General features: G+C 38.9%; 1 protein-coding gene across 5 annotated transcripts in view; it reads right to left on the reverse strand.

Moving 5' to 3' along the window:
• Positions 1–19,243, reverse strand: part of grm8b (glutamate receptor, metabotropic 8b) — a 151,901-nt gene that overhangs the window by 26,312 nt on the left and 106,346 nt on the right. For all 5 annotated transcript variants that reach the window (XM_079603973.1, XM_079603972.1, XM_079603974.1 and 2 more), the window contains 2 exons: positions 19,088–19,225; positions 2,778–2,978 (listed from right to left, as the gene is read on the reverse strand). In XM_079603973.1, coding sequence (XP_079460099.1) covers positions 2,778–2,978; positions 19,088–19,225 — 339 coding nt within the window. The remainder of the gene's footprint in view (positions 1–2,777; positions 2,979–19,087; positions 19,226–19,243) is intronic.

Raw genomic sequence — 19,243 nt, forward strand, 5'->3', positions numbered from 1 at the left:
AAACTCTCCATTAAACTCTGCCTTGTTTACAAAACAAAATGCTCAGAACAAACATAGAATTATCCGATGCGATCCAGGATGCCATTAAAAATAAACCGACGTTTGTTTCCGATGCTGGGATCCTTCTGAAGTCCGAACAAAGATGCAAACTAGCGGTTTAAACTGGGCACGTCAAAGCGAGCGGTCTTTCGCTCTTACTTCTGTCCTGTTGTCGACAGACTCAAAACGGACACGCATCTGTATCGCCAGTGTAGACAGCGTCAGTGATTATAATGTTATAGTAGCTTTTTGACGCGACACTCACATCCAGTATAGCTAAATGTCAGCCGTTACGCAACTAAATGCCAGAGGGCGGGGCCTATGGTGCGATGATGTATAACTATTCGTCAATGTCTTGCTCTGGAGGCAGTCATATGCAAATTTATTTGTCCATGTGATGTCATAGATCCGCAAATATCATAATAAATGCTTTGTTTATAACAAGGAGGGCGTTTTAAGCTAAGAAACTTGCTAAGTAAAGTATATATGCATATATGTCATGACCCCTTTAACAAAAATTATAGTCACACTGTATATCAAGGATACAAAAATAACTGTAGATTTTATTGAATTAATTGGTTAACTTAAATTTTTCTGGTGTCATGTGATGGTAAATCTCCGGCTAGCAGGGCAAAACAGATATTCGTTTTGTTGAAATCATATCTAACCAGTCTGTCAAATATCTGTGGATCTTATTTCAAAGATCTTATGGCGTCATCAAATGTACAAATGAATCCAGTACCAAAAGCAAATATGAAACTGGCCAGACCAAGCTATTCATTTATTCATTTTTATCCACTGAAATGTACATAATGCAGAATGGAGTAGCATAAATGTTTGACCAAATGACTCAACCACATAAAAACAACAACACATGTAGCCTATGGTGGGAATCATTCGTTCTTTCATGCCTGGAAGAAGTCAAACATTCATTTAGAGACCCCTTTTCACATAAGTCCCATACAACAATAGTCCCGTCTGACATTTTCCCCTCAAATATGCTTCATCACATAGAAGTGTGTCACGTTGCAGAAGAAAAATGGTTAAATGACGTTACATGTTGTAAAAGTTTATGTGTTATTCACATATATCAGATTGACTCAAATGCTTTGAGAAGTTAGAGGAGCAAGACTGTATGAGAAAGAAGAGGAAGGGGGCATGTGACCATCTGCATTACCGCATAAACCCCTACTTAAAAGAAGAAAAAAAAAAGCTAAAAAGATTTGTTAAGCCAGAGACACACCAAGCAGACGGTCGGCCGATGTTTTTGAGCGTCGCCGACTTTGGTGTGTTGCGCACTGTCGGCTCTAGTCGGACGCCGTCGGGTTGTTTTGGGCCGATTCAACATGTAGAATCGCTGTAGGGCGGTCGGTGAGAGAGAGAGAGAGAACTCTGATTGGCTGTTCAGTTTAGCGACGAGAGCAAAAGTGATGAAAGCGAGCACAGATAGAAGGCTGTTTTAATTTTACCTCATCTTACCTGAGCATTCCAGTGCACACATATTTTCATAATAACATGAGCGGAGTGGAATAAAGAACATGATCAGCATGATTGATATTCAAAACGGTTATGGTTTATGGTTTGTAAACCTGCAGTCTTAGTTTCGCTTTACCTTTTTGACTGACTAATATAGACGAATATATCTGCTTAAATTGACAGTTATCTCTTTTACACGCAGGCGCAGAACGCACACGCTAGCCGACAGTCGGCTGTAGTACTTTTGGTGTGTTCAAGCACAGCTTTTTCCCCTGAAGTAGGCGATAACACAGTCGGCTTTCATCAGCGCTAGTTCTTTGGCGTCACTTTGGTGTGTCCCTACCCTTTAAACAGAGAAATTTTTTTTTACTTTCAAATGTGTGAGATTTCTGGAGAAGATCACTCAAATGATGTAGCAAGAAAAGGGAACCCTGCTCCGAGGAATTTTCAATGCACCGCACGCAGGAAAAAAAAAATTAGCAGCATAAACGTTTTCTATAAAGAGATGCGAGTGCGTAGATGAGGTGAGGAGTTCATGACACAAAGTTGCAGAATGCAGAACTGAGGAAGAGGAGCGTGGACAGACAGTAGGGAGGGAATTGTACAGTAAGGAACTGAATGATTCTGGTTCCTTAAAGATTATGTGCATTTTCTAAGCCATTTTGAGAAAGAAAGAATGACCACTACTTAAAAAGAGTTCCAATTGCACTTGCTATCCTCAGAAACCATTGTCAAAATTTGACTTCATTTCAGATATCAACAGAAATCAGAAATAAATTGGATTATTGAAAATAACTATATAGTAAATTGTTATGCACTGGCGGATAAACTGCAGACATTCCAGAACTTAATGGAAACAACAACAAAACATTTTTTATATATATTTGGTTAATTCTTAGAGTCCCAGAGATCTTAAAGTTAGGCTGAAATTACATAAACATCAATTCATTAAACATCCATTATACAAGTTAATATATCAATTATTGTCAAACATTATTTTTTTTAATACACAATGAGGGCTAAATGATATCAATGTAGAAAAAGAAATGATTAGGAACTTGTAAAAAACTAATTTTTCTAAATGCACAAGAGCTATGCATTTTCAAAGTACAAACATTTCTGATAATGAACAAAGGTGTCTTTTAAAAAAATTATGCAAATTAATTCGAACTTCAATCGGGGTTGAAGTTCAAGTGTGCTTTCAAACGATCCAATTAAACTGAGGAGGAGAATAATTTGTTAGAATAGCGGATGTTTCTCACCATTAAAGCTGACGTTTCTGATGTATCCCAGGAGCTCCTTGCCATCTATGCTGCTCATGCGGGGGCAAAGGCCTGGATATCCCAGACAGAGGTCCCTATGCATGCGGTGCAGCGCGTGGGCCATGGCGTACACCGCGTCCATCACAAACTGCACCTTCCCCTCTTGCTCGTAAGTGGAGTCCCTGCCAACCTTCTCCAAGCCTGCAATACAAGAAGACATGAGTCTAATGCAAAACTTTCAAATGGTAAAATCTGAGCCCATTTATAATTTTTTTCTAAACATGCCCAAGTGACAGGCTTGGTGCAACTCCTCAGTTCCTGGCCAGCTATGGGGAAAAGCATTCATTTATTTGCAAGTTTAATTTATTTTCAAAGGATTTCCAATGTAATTTCTTCTTTCCAAAGCATGCCAAACTAATTCACACAATGCCTCAATGCCTGATGATGAATTCATGCCGTGCTCTGCGATAATTAGTTTATTAGCGCCGGCGGGAGTGACCTTTCCAATGAGGTTAGCAAGAGAAAATAACAAAAAGACAAACAACACCAACAACAATATTAGTGTGAATCCTCTGCAAAGACTCCACTAGCTAAACCCTAAGGTTTCTGAACTCCCTGAAACTCCCTGTTTTTTTTTCTTCTTCTGGGGACGTACACGTCACAATATCCCACAATTACTGCCCAAGTTATACAAAAAAGGGGTGAGTTGCGTTTGTAGTGTGTTAAAACTCGCAGTTAGGATAAAAGGGCCTGACATTTCCCAAACACACTTAAAGCAGTTGATCAGTCACAACACACCTCCAACACAATGCAAACCTATTACCCATACACACACCTGCCGTGACTCTCTGTAATACCTGAGGTTAATTGTGGAGTGTTGATACTTGCATTTCCCCATTTATGTTAAATACTGCATAAAGCAACAAAGGAGAGCTTTAAAATGGTCAGTAGCAAAGAGCAAATTAACAGGTCTAAACGGAGCGCTCAATCATTGCACTTGTCAGGCTAGAATTTACAGGGACTCGTTTACAGAGAATGAAATACAATGCGTCTCTGTAGTGGACCGAGGTCTACAACTCAACTGAATGGGAAGCTTTTACCTCACCAGAGGGAGCACTTACTCGTCTTGTTGGTTTAATGAATCACTTGGGTTCAGCCACATTAAAGAGATCTTGGACACAGTATCTTAGGAGAATGCCGCAAACTAAACCACTTAATCTCAAGCAAAGACTGGACCATGAACTTGAAATAAGGTTCAACTACACTGCAGAAATGAAGCAGTGTCATGTAACCCCAGGGGATTCCAGGTGGTACTTGAAAGATGTTGCCTTGTTCAAATCAATCAATCAATCAATCAATCAATCAATCAATCAATCAATCAATCAATCAATCAATCAATCAATCAATCAATCAATCAAGGTACTTGAAAGATTTTGCCTTGTTCAATTCAATCCAATCAATCAATCAATCAATCAATCAATCAATCAATCAATCAATCAATCAATCAAATTGAATAGATTAAAACACTAATTTTGATTAATCATGTAACCAGTCACATAATCGTGAGTGAGACTGCTTTTATTCAACAGTCCATTAAACAATGTTAATATTAAGCAACTTACATTTTAAATACACTATTACAGTTACTTTGTCTATTTTTGCTCTGTCAACGAAAGCATTCACGAAGCCACAGCAGAACCATCAGAGCAACACACAGTGGTGGCTTTCGTGAAATAACCCCCCTTTTGAACGTATCACTTGAGTGAATTATTCAGTGACTCATTTATAATAACTGACTTGTTTTCTTTCTGGAATGAATCTGTGTTTTTGAACTAGTCAGCTGAGTAAATGATTCAATGATGCGCTCAAAACGACAGTCACTTGTTTAGTTCCTGAATAAATGTGTTGTTGAACAAATCCGTTGAGTGAATGATTCACTCAAAGAGGCATTGTTTTGTTTCAGAATGAATCAATGTACTTGAACGAATTGTGATGAAAGATTAAGTTAATCATTCACTCGGGACACGGGACCTGCTGGTGTAACAATGTAACTCGCAGAAAGAGTCAGTGAAAAAACTCACCACTAATTCACAGACTGACACAGAGGAGTATAATATAATATAACCACCCATGGAATATGTGATTTTTGTACAGGCTAGCAACACCATAAAAATCCACTGTGAAACTCAAACCATAGATTTTTTAAAAGTGGTCTCTTAGAAGGCAAAGTGGCGAATATTGATGCATCCAAGCCATTCTGTGCGGAAAACACACATTGGTCTCCTAATCAGTCCTAGATCTGAAAGCTGAGAAAGTCTGGAGGCATGAGAGGGAAGGTTCTTTTGTCTAAATGAGTGATGAGTGGCAATGCAGAGGACACAGAGCCCAATCATTAAAACCAGTATCTTAATTAAACTTCATTTATGTGGGCTAATTCAATTTGCCCCGAACAAGACCAACACAGTTTCGCGGCAGATGAACACCCCTCTGCTGTGGTTAGATGAGAAAATTAGATAAATGACAAATTAATTACAGAGATTTTCTTTAATCATGAGATTAATAAAGGAAAAAAATGTTTTTTGCTTCTGACAGCCTCAAATACATTTCCATAACAGCGACATTACAGCTGCGGTTGTTCATCATGTTCTAAAGCTTCATGATGGAAAGATTCAAGATAAAAAGTCCAGAATTTGACTGACATCTGCTGGGCTAATTCTGTGTGAGAGATACATCCCACAATGCATTTAACTTAATTTGACCTAGCATTAAGAAAAAAGAAGTGCCAATAAATAACCAGTTTCCTTGATTTCCAAGAATCCAGAAAAAAGTTTTGTTTTCCACAAAAAAACATATTAAGCAACACAACTGTTTCTAACATTGAAAATACAATGAAAGCAGCAGATCAGCATTAGAATCATTTCTGGAGGATTACACTGAAGACTGGAGTAATGATGCTGAAAATTCAGCTTTGCATCACAGGAATAAATTATATTTAAACTATAAACTATAAATTCCACAGTGTCATTTTGGCTCATTCCTTTCAATCAACCCTAAGCCACAAGAGTGAAGGGAAGGAGAAAAAAATTAAGAAAAAACACAGCTTCAATACAACTGACAAAGACATTATAAAGAAGTAACTTGTAACTGCACTGGGGCCGAAGTGTGACAGATATCCCCCAATTAACAATCCAATATACTTTTTGGGAATCCTGTCAATGTCAATCTATAGAACATTTCACAGTAACGAGGAAGTGGAACTAAAGCTTCACGTAGCCAGAGCACTTTCATTCATTATGTGCTCATTTCCCTTATAAAAAATGACAATTTGAAGTGAACATCAGCAAATGGGCATGTGTTATATGAGCCGGTGCTAATGTTGTTGTCTCAATGACAGAATAACTGCGGTTTCTACCGAAGTGGAGTCAGATGCACCATACCTTTTTCCACATACAGTATGTACCTTTTTTTCTTCTCCAATTAAAAAGGGATGTAAATCAGGCCACGCATTTGCATAGGATGGTAATATTACCCTGTTTTTTTGACAGGATCGAGAAGGCAGATGAGGGAAGGCAAAAAAATGGTATTCTAAATCTTGGGAGTTTTAATGAAAATCTTGCGTGAAGACATTTTGTTGAAGACAGCAGTGATGGCTACCTGACTAGAGTAAATCATCAGACCTCGCTCTATACAAATGGCACTTATAATTTGCAGCAGTTACATTTTAATGATCATCAATTCAATAAAGCTTTAGCGTGAGGGATGCCGACATCTGAAGCTGCGATATTGCCTTCAACTGCATCTGAAAACCCTTTGCCGATTTTTATGAAATAGCTAGTGACGTAAAGTTTTGCACAGGCACAATTTTTTGGGATAATCTTAAACATTAATCATTAAAATGAGAGCCTTTTGTGAAATTAGTGTGCTGCATAATGAGAATTTTATATATTTTCCTGTCGTCAAGCGACAACTTCTTATCCGCAGTTCCATTATTGCAGGCACAGCCCTCTGAAGCAACCGTACTTTCTTGTGCCTTGCTTAAGGGCATGATGGGATATGGAGGTCCTGATGTACACCCAAAATCTTACCACCCCAACTCAATTATTTAGACTTACAAAATAACCTTCCAATAAATCACACTTTTCAGGAGAATCAAGCCTCCTGCTGTCATGTTATGTAGTATTAAATCTAAAACGCAGGACGCACAGATAACACAGTCTTTAATGAACACGGAGAATAACCCCCGGGAAGGCGCATAACAGTCAGTAAACAGTCAAACTGAGGAGGGAGGGTGTGGGCTCTGGAGAACCAAGGTGGAGCCAGAGGGACTGAAGACCAAGGTGGAGCCAGAGGGACTGAAGACCGAGGTGGAGCCAGAGGGACTGAGGACCGAGGTGGAGCCAGAGGGACTGAGGACCGCGGTGGAGCCGAAGGGAAGGCGGAGCCAGACGATGCAAAATGGGTGGAGACGGAGTGCAGCGGACATCCCGTAAGTGCGCGGCTCAGGCAGGGTGACGTCTGACCAAGGCGGAGCTGGAGGGACAAGGGAGCCCAGTGGAGCCGTATGGATGATGGTTTCTGGTGGTGCCAAGGGAGGGAGGAGCCAAGGTGGAGCCGACAGGTCGACGGACCGAGTTGGAGTGACGGGATCAGCGGCTGGAGGCAGAGCCAGGGGATCCTCTTTACTAGGTGGAGTTGGAGACCGGAAGACCCAAGGCAAATCCACACAAGAGAATGGTTTCAGAGGAGTCAAGGAGGCGGGGCCGAGGAACTGGCTGACTTTGGAATGGGAGGCCTGGTGGGATCTCTGGAGACACAGGACACTTGGAGCTGGGCGGGATGTGTGTGAATAAACACAAGTGAACTCCAACTCAGTTATTTAAATCTCACTGTAAAAATAAGTTGCTGCCTTAAACATCCAAATTGATTGTACTTAAAAATGTAATTTCAACTTAAATTACAAACTTTTTTTTAATAAGTTAAAGCAATGTCAAAACATATGTTGTCATAACTTATTGATCATATCATTTTTTACAGTCCTTCAAGCTACTACTATACACGTTTTAAATAAAGTACACAAGATGTCTCATTTGTTTCTCCTAGACAGGAATGAGCTTATATAGAGATCAAATGGAGACTTTTGCCCAAGTCTTCTGCTTTTCATGTTTATTCTGAAACAAAAGTCAAAGATTTCTATATGAAGATTTATCTCCAAATTATTTGAGCTATGATGTCCACATTCATTTTACACCCTGTACTTTTATGCAGACTGTAGTCTCATGTGTGTCTCATTGTGTTCTCCAAATTAATTTTAAAGTTGATAAAAGAGCAAACTTTGAGCAATATAATATGGGTTTTGTCACATATATAACATTCTATTCTGCCAACATTTATATTTTACGTTATTATACAAAATCTACATATTTGGCTGCCTTGCGTATAACAGATTATAATAATTATATTTTTCATATAGCTGAAAAACACTAATAACATAGTAAAGGACATTTTTTGCAATCACATACTGTATCTTGTCTGGCAAAATAATGAAAGCGTTCATGCGCTACAGAAGTAGTGCCAGGATTTGCATAAATGCTATATAGTCGAGGTAACAAGCTCTCAAGAGTGGTTCAAAAATATTCTATCCATATATGGATGCGTTCCACAGGTTACATCGTTCAGAATCAAAAGTACTTGATTTGACAGCACACTTCAACAATACGGTTCACATTCGCCTCATCGTACAACGGCCAAAAAAGAACAGAATGAGTTAGCCGTTCAATTCTGCCGTGACTCACAGGAGACATTTGGCAAAAAGCATGCAATTTTGATACTTCCAAGAAAACACGGACAAAGGTGTACTTTATGAAATGTCTTCAAGTGCCCTCCACTTAACAGGCATCTTTGACTTGCTTTCATTCTTCTCGTGGACACCCATTTGCGCTAGCATGAAGGGCTCAGAGCTATTAGAGTCGAGGTAAGTGACGAGCACCATGAGTGGAACTCAGACCCAACACAGACACTTTGCGTTTACATTCCCTTTCATACGAAAGGCTGGGATGCAGGTGCACGAGAGGGCAAGAAAAATGCGCTATTAAACACGGTGCCCACACCAGACGCTGTCATGTGAATTCCAAACATTTCAGGGAATTTATTTTAGAGGCTTTTTCTTAGCATTGAGACAAGAGAATGTTAATGGGTCATTCCTATTATGCAGTACATTTTCAAATCCCCGCATACCGGTACATACACTTACCACATTAAAAAAATCAAGAAATTAATTGCTCAGCAAAGTTGCATTCAATTGAACAAAAGTGACAGTAAAGACATTTATTAAATATTACAAATAAATGTTTTGCATCCTGAAAAAAAAAAAGTTTGCACAAACATTGATAAAAATAAGCAACCCCAGCTTAAGTTTCCTTTTTTTGTGTTAGGACTTTTATGTTGAATTGTTTTCTGTTACCATTGTTCCTGTGTTCAGTTCCTGTTTGGCTTGTTACCATGGCTGAATCCAAAATCGCCCCCTAAACCCTCATTCACTATTCCATACGTTAGTCCACTAATACGGTTCACTTGAATGAGTGAATGAAAACGAGTGAGCGAATTCGGACAGCCGTTGAGCGTACATCGGCTGTACACTCGTTATTGCGGTGCATCCACTATAGTTTCAGACACCACTACAAATGGCTGTCCCCTCAAATAGGCCCTATTTGAGGGTATAGGGGGCGATTTCGGATTTAACCCATGTTTGTTCCCATAGCCACCCTTGATTGTCTCCATAGTTAGCCTTTGTTTCGTTGACTACAATTCACCTTAACCTGTCCCTCATCAGCCCCTTGTTTTCTTGTATATAAAGTGTTTGCTGCAACTGGATCCTACTCTGGATCCTCTGAAACAGCCACTGTTACAGAACAGGGATCATGTGACACTGAAGACTGGAGTAATGATGCGGAAAATTCCGCTTTGCATCAGAGGAATAAATTAAATTTAAAATTTGGGCTGTCGATTTAATGGATTAATTTAATTAATTAGTTATGGAAAAAAATGTGTTAATTATTTTAACGCACCCACCCCACCCCAGACCTATGTAGGTCATCTTTCATTTCATACAGTGGATTGGTGGTGAACATGAAGCAGGGCGATGTAACTGTGTGATGAAGGCTATAGAATGCAGATGCCCCTAAAATGTTAAATATTGGGGCAAAGATGCCCCTGTATGAGTTTTTGTCTCATATCTTCTTTTATGTTCCACATAAGAAAGTCATACAGGATTAAAAACAACACGAGTGAGAGTAAATGATGACAGAATTTTCATTTTTAAGGTTAACTATCCCTTTAATAACCATTTACCTATTTAATAATCTCATGCCATATGTATGCAATTGAAATTGCAGTGTAAATGCATTCACACCATACATACTGAGTCTGTAAATCTAAATACCAATTCAAATGCAGCTTCTGAAACAAAAACATGGCCGTTGTAGCCTAAAAGTGTATGTGTAATTATATGTTGAATCCAGTAAAATATTTCTTTCTAAAGGTACTTTTTGTAATGTCTATTCGATACTTTAAATTCATATCACAATAATGACTTTTGGGGGTCATTTCTCAGCCAAATTTGATGTGCAATTAATTTGCTTATAAGATTAATTAATCGGCACATCACGTAATTAATGAGAATCACATTTTTAAATGCTTGACAGCACTATTTAAAATATATTAAAATAGAAAAGTTATTTTGAACTGTAATACTATTTCACAATATTACTGTTGTTTATATACCAAAGTGTAAACAGAATAAACAATACAGAATATAAAATATTGTATTATTTAAAGTTATTGCTTTTTTTAAAATATTGTGCAGCCCATATATATATTTCAAGCCAGCTATATGTATAAATATCAATAATATCAAGCCACAGGAGTGATGAGAAGTCATGAGAAGAAATTGGTAATATATGTAAAACCTCATTAATAATTCATAATTATTATTTCTATGAATAAAATATACTACATATATATATTTTTTTAATAATTTCTTATAAATAATGAAATAGGGATAATACATTTTTTTCTTATTTTCTTCACGGGACATGAAATGAGAAACAATTGATGTGGACGTGTAAGACTGATATACAGAAGAGCACTTTAACATGGATCTCCACGTGGCCTCGTTTTCCGAAAGTCACGGCGTCCACTCACAGCGAGAGCACACAGGTAATTCAAAGTCATTATCAAAAGTGTTCTCTCCAATAAATTGTCTGACAATGATCATGGTGTCCTCTTATCCTCGCTTGAGTGGAAGTTTGCACTAAACACTAATTATCACACAGATTCTTACCTCAGCGAAGCATTCGCGGCGCACGTACACACACGCACAAAAACCCTCGCGAATATACCTAAATGACAGTGCGAGCAAATTACATGGTATTCCGAACAGGAGAACAATGTTAGTATCAAGGGCGTCCACCCTCTGCCCACCTTGTGCCCAACCATCAGACACATTCGAACATCAGACGCTGTATTTTTCGCCCGTGGAGTTCTTGCATTAGCATTCGGCCAGAAAGTTTGTGACTTTGATTGACCTCTGAATCCATTTTCACAACTTTAATCCGAGCAGATTTCCCACTTCATCTGAAAAGGAACATACTGTGAATGTTTTGTTGACACTCCTGTATAATCACTCCTACCTTAGCGCATAAGTTAGTTGTAAAAAGTCGCCCGCTCCGTGGCTGGGGTATTGGTGAGGGGATGTGAGTGCTATTAACTTTGAGTTCCAGCCCTGCATATGTAAGTGTGCGCCTACTCAGGGCCCAGTGAGGGTCCATGCAGCTGATCACCTCAGGCTACTTGTACCACTGTTGTGTTATTAGCATCAGAGCACCTGAAAAAGAAAGGATGTGGGTGTACCTGCTCCTACAATCCAAACTCTTTGCACCTACATGCCCTCTGGAGTCTCACCTGCCATTTACAATAAATCAATAGCTGCACCAAGTCTGTGAAGAGAGCAGCGATCTACAAAAGAGAATTTGCAAAGTTCATCAGACTTTACTGATGTGAGCGCTAGTGAAATTTCATGTGGCTTAGCATCCATTAAAGGAATATTCAGGGTTAGTTTTTTTAAAGGACTAGCTATGTATTACTAGCCTGGTCCTACCAGAATCTCGTACATTTAATTTGTACAGAGAGTCTGGCCACTCTCCATTGACAAGCGTTAACTTCCTTGAAGGCGGGTACTCTGTTGAAGTTTAACACTATTGGATCTGCACCATAACCAATCGCTGACGTTTGGTTGTGACGAAACTTCAACTTAAACTAGCGCACAACCTCAACGTCATCGTTCTCAGCCACTCCCTCTGTTCACTGATTGGACCGGGTAAAAAATTGACCGGAGAAAACCCACGAAATAACTGCAAACCCAGAGGACGTACTGAAGGAAAATGAAAATTGAGCGGAAGTATGTAGTAGGGCGGAGCCAGGCTAATGTATCACGTGACAAAATCAATTTCATGTGAAGACAAAAGATTTAAAAATTCAGAAAAATGCTTTGTTTGAAAGTGACTTCTGAGCTGTGCTTCATATATCTACACAATTGGCAATAGACCCTTTTTTTAAATTTCACTGAACCTATTCTATATGTCTTGTTCTTATGTGGTAATCTTTATCAGAAATATTGAATCCAGGTAGAGTCAACATGAAATGACATTCGCAACTCATTTCACTTCTGTAATGTGATGTACGTGTCCAGATTTTGTTTAACATTTTTTTTTTAAATGGCCAAGGTTTCCATACCAATAAGTTAAACTGCAAAAGACACCCGTCTTTAAGCACCTTTGGTGAATCCCAGTGATTCTTTTGAATCTTCTGAATCAATTAACTAAAGATTTATTTTAAGACTACTGTACTTCTGCAGGATGCCAGTGAATAAACCCGAGTATGATTTTGTTTACTATGAGTCATTTACTCAAACGATTCATTAATCAAGTTGTTCACAACCAAATCAAATAGTATCCCTTACCATTTGTGCCCCTACAAATCTATTAAGAGACTCTAGAAAGCATCATAAAGTGTTCTTGACAGAATTGATCTGGTCTATAAGGAGATCCATAAATGTGGAGCTGGGGAAGGTGGAGGGTTGTACTAAGTATTTGAGGGTTGAGCAGTGAGCTCATTGGCTACTGACACAGCAGGGACCAATCAGCTATGCCCTATAGAGAACAATGTGACTGCAAGCAGATTGAGTTAAGGACATAACTCATAACTGTGCCATGTTGAATTCCATGACATAACTTTGTATTTGTTTCAGAGCCATTTAGATAAATTCTTTTGGAATAACATGCATGGATAAATCATGTACTGTACAATAACACTAGGAACATTTATTAAAGGATTTACCCCCCAAAATTATAAATCTGTCATCATTCAGTGATACAATTTTTCAAAATATCTTTGATTGTGTTCATGACATGAGGGTGAATAAAGATTTGTTATTTTTCCCTTTAAGAAAGTAAATGGGGTAAATTTGTCACAAGAAAACCCAAGAATATTTCTTTACAAAGGCAAATCCCATACGATCGATCCTTACACAGTAATCCTAGTCATAAATATTCACACACACACGCGCGCGCGCGCACACGCACACACACACACACACACACACACACACACACACACGCACACACACACACGCACACGCACACTACACGTAAGAAGCAAATGTAACAGAATACAAAATCAAACTCCATTAGCTTCCCTGCCAGGTCTGATGCAACATGTAGGACACATAAGATGTATCCCACAACCGAGGACATCAATACACGGAGACGCGCCTGCCTTACAGACATACTGCAACACGTGAAAGCAAACCCTGTGATATCAGCACTTTTGCAGACTGTGCCAGAGGGTTAATCTTATATTCATAGACCTCTCTTTGCTCTTCATACACACAGGTGAATGCTGACCACACGTGTTGCTGAGTCAGCTGTTTGTCATTGTGTATGATTACTCCACAGAGCCACTCTGATAAAAGCTTCACCAAACCTCAATCTCTGGGTGATCATAAAATCAATTCAGACCGCTGCTGCCTGCCTCAATCCCACAGATAAGTCTTACACACATAGGCCGCTTTCAAACTCAATTCCTTACTAGTCAAAATACGCCTTCTTCAGCAGGCAAGCTGAGTCTGGAGATTTCCCTCATTCGCTTTCCTCCAGCAAAACCCATCGCGGCACATTTTGTAAATCCAGTTTCATTTGCCTGACATCTTTTCCATGGGATTCAGTCCAAAGTGCTTGTCTTAAGAACAGTCAGAATAAACGAAAGATCGCTCTCTTCTTGACTGTTTCTGTCTGGAACATGTTGTAGTCAGCATAATGACAACATCTCAGAGCAAAACATTCTGGATGTGTATTGCTAATTGGAGCGTTCGATTCAATTGGAACAGGATTCAGTGACTATAAATGTGCCTTGAAAAGTAGATTTTTACATTTTCTCACTGAAGTGTAAGGTGTGCTTGCCCATGCAAAAGTCACTGATGCAATGGTAGGTTGTGGGTGGTTGCAAGACGCTATACTATAAGTTGCTGTGGGAATGGGACATTTTGAGACTCACACCTGTAAGTAAATGCAGCTGGCAATCCTAAAAACTGACATTGGCTGCGTCCGAAATCGCATACTCTCTTAAACACACACTACAGAATCTCCCTGGAAGAAGTAGGTCATCTGGGTACTTTTTGCCTACTCTTTCATGAGTACTGTGAATTCGGATATAGATATTTTGTCACATACTGTTCTTTGCCTACTATATAGTAGGGAAGTATGTATATATCCAGAGACTTGGGATGAGCTAGAACAAACAACTCAGAACACCCTAGCAACTATCTAGCAACTTCTAAGCATTCAAACAGAACACCCTACACTCTAAAAAATGCTGGGTTGTTTTAAAGGGCACCTATTATGACATTTAAAATGTTCCTAATGTTGTTTAGGGAGTCCCCAACAACAGTTTTACATGCATGCAATGTCAAAAAACACTTTTGTTTTCGTATAATATGCATTTATTTTTACCTGATTTGCTCACCGACTCCCAAATGATTCGTTCAACGACTCATTTTTCCAAACCCCTCCTTTGGGAGTGCTCCTCCTTGGGCAGATGAAAAAAGTTTGCTTTTGAGTCGCACTTCAGAACACAGCGTCTCGTCGCCCTGATATTTTCCCTGGCCTTGGAGCGCAATAAGTGGGCGTATCATATTCAAATAACTTGACAAGTTGACGTCATCTAGTCAGAGAAAAAGCTTCGGTCTTCTAACGATTCATAAAAATTACTCAGAGTCGACTCTTACTTTTGAAAGACAATAACTTTATATACGGTGCACTTTCATATTTCAAACTTTGCAGGATGTTTTTGTTCACTTAGATCTATGTTACACACTACATGAAAGGTAAATTTCAAAATTCCATAATAGGTGCCCTTTAACCAAAATTTGGGTCAAATATGGACGAACCCAACCATTGGGTTAACATTTTTTATTAAAAAATTGAATCCAACGGCTGGGTTTGTCCATATTTGACCCAAATTTGGGTTGAAACAACCCAGCACTTTTTAGAGTGTAGCAACCACAAAGAAATTGTATTTTAGGCTCTTGATATTGACTATCAAGCAACAACCCAGAATGCTATAGTAACTGTCTAGCAACTCCCTAGCAACCACCCAGGACACCCTAACAACCACATATAAACGTTGTTTGATTCTCTTGCCTTTGACTAGTAAGCAACAATCCAGAATGCTATAGTAACCATTCTAGCAACTCACTAAAAACCACCCAGAACACCCTAGCAACTCCTTAACATCCACTCAGAACACCCTAGCTACCACATAACAGCTCCCTAGCAACTCCCCAGAACACCCTAGCAACTATCTAGCAACTTCCTAGCAACCACCAAGAACAGCCTTGCAACCACATAGAAATGTAATTTTAGGCTCTTGACTTGGACTAGTAAGCAACAATCCAGAATTCTAGTAACCATCTAGCAACTCCCTAGAAACCACCCAGAAAATCTCATAGCAACCACATAGCAATTTTGTTTGAGCATTTTGACTTGGACTAGTAAGCAACAACACAGAACACTATATTAACTGTCTTGCAACTCCATAGAAACCACTCAGAGTATCCTAGCAACTCCTTAACAATCACTTAGAACACCCTAGCAACTACATAGCAGCTTCCTAGCAAGCACCCACAAAGCAACCATTATATAAATGTTGTTTCAAAAGCCTCTTTTACTTGAGCTAGTAAAACCCCATAAAACATACCAGCTCTATAGAAACTACCTAGAACTCTCTAAAAAACATATAACAACATTATTTATGGCTCGTTTTACTTGGGCTAGTACAGTAAGCAACAATCCAGAAAACTTTAGAAACCATTTAGCAAATTACTAGCTACTGTATAGCTACCACAAAGAACACCCTATCATATTTTTAGTAACCACCTAGAACAACCTATAGTTACCACTGAGAAGCTACCCATAAACCCCCTAGAACACCATATAATCTCCTTAGTAACCACTTAGAACATCCTAGCAACCACCTAACAACTTCCTAGCAACTGTATAGAAAAGCTGTTTCAGAATCTAAAAAATCTTTATAATAATGTGCACTAAAGTCACCTGGTCTATTTTAATTGCATGTTGCCTTCGAGATACATCTGTATCTACCAGTAGCTCTAGCTTTTTTTGTGTGTGTGTCTGCAAGGGGGTCAAAAGGGCCAATTCAAGTCACATGATCGGTGATGCACTGCTGATTTTATTTCAGCACATCTCCAGGCAGCCTCGTAGACAAGCAATTGTGAATCAGAGCACTCAACGCAGTGTTATATTTAGTAGAGCAGTGATGCTTTCCTGTCTGGGCTGTTAGCGGAGGTAGCAAGCCGTGAGAATGCATCAGTTCACTTTAGGGGATCTCTGTCATGGCATTCACTTAAGCTATAGCCGATTTAGACTTCATAAACTCTCCATGCATTCAGTTCAGAAAGAAAATAGGCTGTACAGGAATAAAAAAATCAAAGTGCACAAACTAGCATCTCTTTTCTAGTGCAAGTATTTGATGCTTGACCAGAGTGCAAAGATAAACATGTTCAGCGTAACAGTTCAATATTATGTTTGATGGCTCTTGACTTGTACTAGAAAGCAACCTCCCAGAATGCATTAGTACCCATCTAGCAACTCCCTAGAAACCACCAAGAACACCCTAGCAACCACATAGAAATTTAGTTTGAAACTCTTGACATGGACTAGTGAGCAAAACAGAACACTATAGGGAACTGTCTAGCAACTCCCTAGACACAACCCAGAGCATCCTAGCAACTCCTTAACAACCACTTAGAACACCCTAACAATTCCATAGAAACCAACCAGAACACCCTAGCAACCACATAGAAATTTAGTTGGAGCTCTTTACTTGGACTAATAAGCAACAATTCAAAACAAAATAGTAACTGTCTAGCAACTCAATTTAGACGTCATAAACTGTCCAAGCATTCAGTTCAAAAAGAAAATATGCTGTACTGGAATAAAAAATCAAAGTTGGCAAACTAGAATCTCTTTTCTAGAAGTGCAAGCATTTGATGTAACATTATATATAAACATTATGTGAGGTATTATTCATGTAAAAAAAAAAGAGTGCAGTGTGAGTTACATGCTGATAGATAAAATAAAGTTCCATCCTACATTATTTCTTACCAAATATTTTGTTCCACTCACAAATGTTACATTTGAGGAGTTAAATGCATTGCTAGTTCCACATAATTGTTGTTTTGCAGTATTTGAATACTTGATGTAATGGTGTATTTGCGTCCTTGTGTGCATGTGTCTTCAGGCATCTTTCGGTGCTTCTATTCAAATTTTCTAGGCCCAGCGCTGCACGGCCCCTGACAGCTGGGATCTCTCAGCGTCTGTTTTTGTTATTTGACTAAAAGAGCATCTTTTTGTCATGGCTTAATAGCTCTCCCTCTTCTTACTTCTTTAAGGAATAGATGATCGTAATCAGCATTTCTGCCAGCGTGCTGTTGACAGAGGCATCCATTTGCAGTGAAGCGTAGTCTGAGCATCTCTTTACAGATCATTCAGAAAGAGAGAGCGAGAGAGCAAGAGCGACAGAGCAAGAGAGAGAGAGAGAGAGCGATGTGCGCATCCACAGCTATGTAATTATTCTCATTATGTCAAATCACCGTGCCAGAACAATAACTGTGCTTTCATAAAAGGACCCCAAATGTCCATCTGCTCTATGTAGCTGTACACATGAGTTTCATACAGGAGAGAAGGAGAATTAAGTGACAAGAGGAGACAAGAGCAACAACAAGAGACAATTGTCGCCGTGGTGAACTTGGGGCAGTCAATTGCTTAAATTAAGATAAACTAAAAAAAAAAAACAGTCTTACTGCTTTAATTGAATATTTCAGGCTCAGTTAAGATTTTTATTTCAAAAGGAAAACAATTAGGTTTCTATTACTGGCAGTTACAATGGAAGTGAATGGGGCCAATCCGTAAACATTAAAATATTAAAATATGATTAACATGATTTTAGCATGAAAATAGGATTTTCTGTGTAAAGTTATATGCTATGACATGAATGTCACTATTCTATTATTTAAGTTCTTAATGTTCCTGGTCTTACTGCTATAACAATTTTTAGTGCGCATTCCAAAGAAAAAAGAAAAAGTGTTAGTGTAATCTTTCATCAAAATGTAGAACTTGTTCAGCCTCTGAAATGACATTACCAAGCCGTTTCCACTTCCAAATTTTGTTCTATTCGAAATAGATCACATAACAGAAGCAAAATGGGTTGTGAATGCTTTACTTTTTTATGAGTACAAGTGCTAAACGTTAGGTCACCAAACGAAAGTTTTTTTTTTTTGCTATATGACATCGCAAAGCAGCCATAAACGTAGAGCTGATTCCATAAAGACTAAGCTTCTGCTTAAATAATACAGCTAGCCTTTGACTAAATCAATCAGAGCTTAGAAGGACTGTCAGATTGTAAAGACGGAACAATTTTGACCTCCATTGTGCGCAAATGGACATCAGTAAGACTCTGCTGTTTATTTAAGGCTTTATCAGTTCCTATCTAAACAGAATCTCTTGTTCCTGATGTCCCCATTGATCTTCTCAACCACTAGAAACACTGAATCCTCAAAGAGATCCAATCCGATGTCAGCGTGATGGACTGTTTTGCCTCCCAGGCAGAAGAGAACTCTAACAGTAACAGTGTAATTTCTAATCCAGGTTAAAAGACAGTAATGCAAAACCTTCTCATACCAGTGCATTTCTTCGGGCTGCCTGGACGCTTCCCATGCATCCCTAACTTGCATCCGAAATTCTCCTCCCAGAACTCTGCAAACCAAACGTTCCGTCGGTTGTTGGACAAGGAGCGGCTTTTGAAGTATCTGTCAAAGGCTGAAAATAAGTATGAAA

This window comes from Phoxinus phoxinus (assembly GCF_949152265.1).
Source record: "Phoxinus phoxinus genome assembly, chromosome: 25".
Lineage (NCBI taxonomy): Eukaryota > Metazoa > Chordata > Actinopteri > Cypriniformes > Leuciscidae > Phoxinus > Phoxinus phoxinus.